This window comes from Seriola lalandi, unplaced genomic scaffold, assembly GCF_002814215.2.
Source record: "Seriola lalandi dorsalis isolate HSWRI2012SDOR001 ecotype SW California unplaced genomic scaffold, Sedor1 jcf7180002054654, whole genome shotgun sequence".
Classification (NCBI taxonomy): Eukaryota; Metazoa; Chordata; class Actinopteri; order Carangiformes; family Carangidae; genus Seriola; species Seriola lalandi.
The window spans coordinates 863,138-870,713 of record NW_019525207.1 but is presented as its reverse complement, the minus strand read 5'-3'; the positions used below and the strand labels follow the sequence as shown (position 1 = coordinate 870,713).

At 38.9% G+C, this 7,576-nt stretch overlaps 1 protein-coding gene across 1 annotated transcript in view; it reads left to right on the top strand.

The window, feature by feature from the left end:
* Positions 1–847: 847 nt before the first annotated feature.
* Positions 848–7,576, top strand: part of LOC111665564 (complement C3-like) — a 20,595-nt gene continuing 13,866 nt past the window's right edge. The window contains 8 exon segments of the mRNA XM_087177771.1: positions 848–3,056; positions 5,320–5,515; positions 5,654–5,816; positions 6,012–6,106; positions 6,542–6,714; positions 6,858–6,960; positions 7,219–7,336; positions 7,474–7,576. The exon segment at positions 7,474–7,576 is cut by the window's right edge and continues 142 nt beyond it. Of these exon segments, the coding sequence (XP_087033897.1) occupies positions 2,980–3,056; positions 5,320–5,515; positions 5,654–5,816; positions 6,012–6,106; positions 6,542–6,714; positions 6,858–6,960; positions 7,219–7,336; positions 7,474–7,576 (1,028 nt within the window). The 5' untranslated portion in view covers positions 848–2,979.

Sequence of the window (7,576 nt, the reverse complement as noted above, 5' to 3'; positions counted from 1 at the left end):
GTTTGATGAAGTTGAGCTTAATGGAGTGATCCTACATTCCATAGAAAGGTCAGAATAATAATTTTATTGTTGGACAAAGATTAAGGTAAATGTTGGTCTCAAGCAATATAGGTATAGTTCCAAGATCTTTGTCAGAGGTGATATAGTTTTCATATATGAAGAAGCATATCGTCTGCATATAGCAAAAGCTTATGTCCTCTATTACCGGATACTGTTCTATCCATAGGCATCGTTAGCCTGGCCGTCGAGGGCTGAAGCCCCAAATATTTTACAAATAGCCCCGGATCTCAAATATTTATTTTATACAGATATAAGAAGAAAAACATAGCCCTGAATCTATTCCTTAGTCATTAAAATCATGCATCAAAGTCCTTGAAAATAAAATGAAGAAAAAAGGATGAAGGAGGCAACGAGGTGCCGGCAAGGCTATAGGAGGTGGAGGAACAACAGGACATCAGTGATAGTGACTTACCTACAGGCCCAGGTTGGTGAAGGAGAGAGCTCTTTAGCTTGGTAATCTAGCTCAGTGGTTCTCAGATGTTTTGTCTAAAGTCACACCTTACATTTTATGTGATGGCACAGTTCGAGAACTGCTTGTCCTATTAATCTTCACTCACTGATACTAATGTGGAACATGGGCTGAGCATAGACAGTGGGATGACCCCTTAACTTAATCACTATATCAAAAATTACCATATCAATAATCTAAATTTAAGGATTGAAGTTCTACTGAGTAGAGGTTGGCAATATTCACCTGATTTGCCTTTTCAGGACTTCTAGTCATCCTTATCCTAAACCCTAACCATTAACAAATAAACATAGAAATAACAGTTCCTGGCAACCAGAGGTATCACTCACCTGGTGGACAAAGATCACAACCTCAGTATGTAGACACGATGGATTCAATGAGTGAGTCAGTGAGAGACATTCACTCCTCTAGGTCATTCCCACACACTACAGGGTCCAGGAATATACTAACTTTGTAAAGAGAACATACACTGGCTCAGAGCTAAGAGCCGGGGGCTTAGGGCCATGTGTGAATTGATCACGACTGTTTTATCCCCTGGGGGCTGCCGCACGTTTCAGATCTTCTGGAGCTGACGCTTTGACCCCTGATCTGGTTCAGCGTCTCTCTTCTAAAAGCATGTTTGTGAGAGAAGGTTCCTTTGTCTCTGTTTCCTATGAGTTTGATAGGTTGATGGTGGGAAGTGTAACAGAGTGTCAATTTTGGGTCCATAACTGCCCAAACTTCTTTAACGGCTTGTGACTGATGCCAGGCCAGGTATGTCTACTACATACTATAGATGGCCATTAGTTTGCCTGACTGTATATGTCTATACAGGGGCTCTTTGCTACAGCTTAAATATAATTGCAGTCTGATTACGATGGAAATAGCTGCCCCAGCCTGAGAAATTGGAGGTGTGGCGTGAGAGCGCGTGAAAAGGGTACCATTTGCGTGAGTCTCATGCTCAATGCGTGAGAGTTGGCAGCTCTGCACATATGTGTGTGTGTCTGTGGGGACACAAACAAAGGCAAGATGACCGATTCAAAATGGTCACTGTGACCACATGGCCTAAACATGAAAGACCAGGGCTGCAGTCGAAAAGTCAAAATAATTTCCTTTCCTAACCCATTTTCCTTGACCTTGATGAAAAACACCATGAGATCAAGGAAAGATGTGAAGGAGAATTCATAAGGACTCGGGAAAAGACAATTTCAGCGTGGAGAGAATCCGACTGCACTTAAACTAAGCTTTTTTTTAAACTAACTTTATTATAACACATGGAAGATAAATCCTCCTTTCCTAACCACAAAAACAGAGCAAACTGGATTGAAATATTGAAATAAGATGAAATGAAAGGAATATACAAATAAAGAAAGCTGAGCCAGTAAAATAATAGTTGCAAGAAATTTGAAGAAATTATATTCAGACACAAGTATATAGTTTCTTGACATACACGTGTGACATTTCTATACAAGTGTTAACAGATTTGAAAGAGAATAAATATATATTTATGTATTTGGGCTTCAGTCGATCAGACAAAAATTTTAATCAGTTCAAGATCGTGTCACAAACATAAAACAGCTGCTCTGTTGTTTCTACATTTACGTGGGTCTGCCGAGGTGACACTACAATGGTGCATCTCTTTACATGTTATGGCGGCAAGGAATTATGGGACGGCATTTTCTCCTTTACTTTCGTAAAAGAAGGTCCAGTGTTTGGAGATAGGTTGGGAGCACTAAAGCTCCTTTCCTCATCCTTTAGAGAATTTGACCAGCTCCTATCATGGCTGCTGCTGAGACACTTCTGGGTCATTTCACTCAGTAAGGAACCTTCCTATGAGCAAAAAAGACTAGTAGATAGATAGATAGATAGATAGATAGATAGATAGATAGATAGATAGATAGATAGATGGATAGATAGATAGATGGATAGATAGATCTGACTCGTACCGGATTGGATGGTACGAGTCTCTACAGCACCCGGAAGTGGGTTTTCTGAGTATGATGTTTCATAATGTGTCTAGGAATAGGGGAAGCAACAACTGCCGATGTGGTGTAAAGGTGTAAACCTCACTGTAAAGTCACTGAACAATGCCAGATTTATATACCAGATATCACAGATGTTATAGCAGTCACAAAAAGATGGAACGTTGTGCTAAAAGCATTAAATTTCAAAGACTAGAGGGTTCATAATAACATCAGATGAACTTTTAAATATATTTTTGCACAGAACAAAGACTGCGGATTTTATATTGCAAAGTGCTAAATTGTATAAACTGTCGTAGTGTTCATATGGGCACCTGGTTGTTGTTTTAAGACAGACCTCAAACACTGCAAACCTGTCCTTTAACCTGGATGAGTCAATAATGAGGAGAATTAAGCTACAGCAGGACGGACTTCATTAGATAAAAAGGAGAGTGTTGCAGAGAGGGAGTCTAGTCTAGTCTGATAGCAGATGCTGGATCAGGTAGGACAATGAATTGGACTCAGCTGTGGCTGCTGGCCTTTCTGGCCATCTCCTGTCTGACTTATCTGGCTGTTGGATCTCCATTGTAAGTAGAACTATTTTACTTTTATACCCTGAATGTCTGTTCAAAATTGCTTTGAGGTCAAAACAGCTGACATGTTTTCCCCCCTGCTTTATGATAACTTTTAAAACTTAAGTGAAATGTTGTAGATTTTCTTGTCCATTTTTTCCACATCCATATGTTTCTTGTTGCTCTCACACAGAATTTAAATGTATACTGTAATCTTTAAATGGCCCAGTGTTTGATTACTGTAAGTTGTCGTGACCAAAGTGGGTGACAATGCTTTTCTAATTGATTGTATTACTTTCCCAGTGTTTTATTAAAAGGTTCATTGTGTATAACTGTTCATCCAAAATAAAGTGAACAGTCATAATCTTTTAAATGCTGATGTTTTATATCTCTAAGTGATCTGATATTGTAATAATGCCAAAAGAACTGATACCAATGGCATTATTTATATGTTGTCCAATTCATGACCCACATTTACACCACCGGAGACATCTTAATTTTATATACTGTAATTACCACATCAGAGGAAGGCAACAGCCTACTTATGTTTGGGGAAATGTTATGACCGTATAGAAGAGGTTTACATTTATATTATAATTTCCAGAATAGTTCCTAAATTTGCAAGATTTCATACATGTATGAGTGTGTAGTACCTCTGTTTTTTTTTTTGTCAAATCAACTTGTATAACTCAAATCAAATCCTTTGAGCTCATACGCATTACAGGAGCAGAGTAGACATTTCTGAAGCTCTCCAAGGCAACCAGGAAAATAAACTCAGGAACATGTGCATTGTGAGAAACACAAGAACATACATTTTGGTGGAAGTAGCCTTTGTGCAAAACACGTTTTGGATTCTGAGTGATTTCATGTCTCAATGTAAAAATCTAGAAACACAATTTCAGTGGATTCAATCCTACTGACACAATTTCTCAGCTTGATACTGTAATAAATTTGGAGTTACAAAAAGGTGTGGCAGGAATTCACTGGGTGGGGGTGGGGGGTACAATACACACTAGCTTGCTACTTTGGCTACATGTTACCTCAGGTGTGTGCTTTAGTATCCAGGCTTCTTCCCTTCATCCTTTTCTGACGACCATACATATCATTTATTTCAGATGTTATCTCTGGAAATATATAAATTTTTGCAAAGTTTGTTGTCGACCGTTAATGTAATGTGCATTAACGGTTAATAGAACACCTGTGAAGGGGAGTGATACAAGTCGTTAAAAGTCCCAGAGTTGTCGTACTCTGTAGCAGCCCTCATGGAATGCCTCTCGTCCAATCAAATTACATGGTTGGAACTAACTGTTGTATAATGTACTGTATCAATTTATCTAAGAATTGTAACACTATATTAGAAAATGTACTTTAGTAGTAGGGGAGTGGTATATTGTGGGCAACAATTAAGCCAGAGATTATCTGCATTTGTTATTAGCAGTAAAGGATACAGGATAATAAATGAGACTATTATTATTATTATTATTATTATTATTATAATTGGGAGTATTAGTTTAACTATAATCCATTTAATTTGTTTTTGTGTCACATAAGGGCAAACTGTTATCTTTCAAATGCCAGTAAATTGCACAAACATTTGTCCAGAGCTTGCATAAGAACAGACTCAGCAAACAGAGGCCAAAACAATTATGAAATGTTTTACTCTAACAATGGATTCTAACTGGATCCAACTGGATCTTGGTCAAGAGAATATATATATTACTCAATAAGTGTAAAGTCCATGCTGGATCTGACTGTCCTCATCTTATCCTTACACTTTCTACATTTCCACCACACATCATTTAAGTTCTTTGTTTTCCTTAAGAAGTTACTTATTCTAAATAATAAATTGACATGCTCCAAGAGCAAACGAATAGAATAATAATTCATGTGTGTTCTGGATTGCAATGCTGGTTTGTCAACACTCTGGACTGAAATACTTCAACAACTACTGGATGGATTTCTGTGGAAGTTCGTATACACATTCATGCCTCATCAGTCCTAATAACTTTGTGATCATTGGACATTGTACCATTATCAGGTGAAAATATCATTTTGTCCAATACTTTGGTTTATGACCAAATACCTGCATTACCAGCCTAAGCTGTACTTAGCCTTTAGCTCAAAGCACCACTGTGGTTGCGTTTAGCCTCAGAGGTCTTGGTAGAATGTATGTGGTGTTTACTTTCAAACATGAATATGCATATAAAATTAAACTTCAAATTTTCTCTCTGTGAAAGCAGTACCACATTCTCTATATCTGTATCCGCTTTCTCCCTAGGAAGGTGATGTCTGCCCCCAACTTGTTGCGTGTAGGAACAGCAGAAAACATCTTTGTGGAGTGTCAAGACTGCACCGGAGGAGACATAAATGTCGATATCAGCGTGATGAACTTTCCAACCAAAACCAAAATGCTGGCATCCATACATGTGACCCTTACCAGTGCAGATCGCTTCCAGGGATTTGGACAAATAACGGTAGATGAAATACTGTTTCTCCTACTTGGCTTCATGTTCTGTCATGACCTCAAACAAGAGGTGTAGAATTCAGAAATTCTCATCATATACACCCGTCCTGCTGCTCACACGCCACGTCTCTCTTCAAACTGGCCTCAGATTCCTGCAGAAGACTTCAACAAAGATCCAACCTTGAAGCAGCGTGTCTACCTGCAAGCTCAGTTCCCTGACCGCCTGCTTGAAAAAGTCGTCTTAGTGTCCTTCCAGTCCGGCTACATCTTCATCCAGACTGACAAGACCCTCTACACCCCAAACAGTATAGGTGAGTCCAGTATTACATCAGTGCTGAGAAACACTCCCATCTCTGTCAGAGGGTCTCTACATAACAACGTACATTAGAAAATATATAACAGTATGATTTTATTTAGATTAGTTGGACTAATGCATTTTTCATGTTTGTAAATGAATGACTGTACTTTAAACTACAGTAACATGAACCTCTTTCTCTTTCTGTCAGTTAATTTCAGGATGTTTGCAGTAACACCACGCATGGAGCCTGTGGAGAGGGATACCCCAACCAGTACTTATGCTTCCGTAACCATCGAGATTGTGGTATTGTATTTCAACATAAGCACAGAATGAAAAGTAATATTATAATCATCTGTAACTGCTCAACAACAGATTGTTTCCCTACTTTCATTTTCGTCTCCTCCATTCATCTAAAATTACAACAACACATTCAGTGAACCATGTTCCTACAGTAGTATGTTAGGTTTCATGTGGGTCTCAAGTAACAGGTGTCCCACCACTCACTGTGAAACTAAATATCCTCTAGGGACTGATTTCCGCATTTGAAGGCAGCATCTCCCTCTAAACCAAGACAGAAATTTTTACAATAGCCAAGTGTCAATCAAGGCGCTGATCAGACTCATGGATCATAGACAAAAGATTTGTTGAAAAGTCTTTGTTGCAGTATGGTTGTACTACATGCATTTGTGAAGTGGCTAGGCTCACTGTTAATGGTTGCTCAACGTTGTTTGTGTTTAGACTCCTGAGGACATAATTTTCTCTCTTGACACTGTCTCTCTGAAATCGGGAATCCACTCAGGAAGCTGTCTCTTATACACATCTGTGCTGCCCAGTTTTGAGGTGAAAGTGATACCTACGAGCTCCTTCTTCTACGTGGACAGTCCACAGCTCACCATCAACATTAAAGCTACGTATGTGAAAGTTTTACTTTGTGGCTTTGGAGAACAAGTTTTAGTAGACGTATTGGAGGAGAAAATAAATAATGTTTTTAAGAGGTTGGAACTCTTCCTGTTGTAGTTTGTTAAAATAAAATGTCCTTCTCTTGTGGCTTTAGGTATCTGTTTGGTGAAGAGGTGGATGGGACAGCCTTCGTGGTATTTGGTGTTGTGCATGAGGGTCAAAAGAAGAGTTTTCCTGACTCCATTCAAAGAGTGCCGGTGAGCACATACATATATTTTTGTTGTGTTTCTGTCCATCAATCTGCCAGTTGATTGGTCAGTCTGTATTGTACTGTTTGTGTCTGACACTTGTATTTCACTCTCTCTCTTGCAAACACAAACTAAAAGATTAGACAAACACAAACCTTTTGTTCTACAGTTTTGCCTCATCTCTGTGCCTCAGTACTTAAAAGAATCTAACTACTAACTATCCACTTACTGCATTTCAAGATATGTTTTTATATTATGTAACATTAGATCGTGCAAGGTGAAGGAGTGGTGACGCTGAAGAGAGCGCACATCACACAGACCTTCCACATCAACAACCTGGTGGGGGATTCCATATTTGTAGCTGTCAGTGTGCTGACGGAGAACGGTAAGAAAGAGAGACTTGAGTTGTGTTTTGGGACCGAAGCCTTTTCAGGTTCAAATTTCATTTGTAGAGCTTTGAAGATGGATCAAATTGTAATTGTATTTGAAATACATGATTGTGATCTGCATCTATCATAACAGGTGGTGAAATGGTGCAGGCAGAGTTGGGAGGTATTCAGATTGTCACGTCACCCTACACCGTCCACTTCAAGAAATCACCCAAATATTTCAAACCAGGAATAAC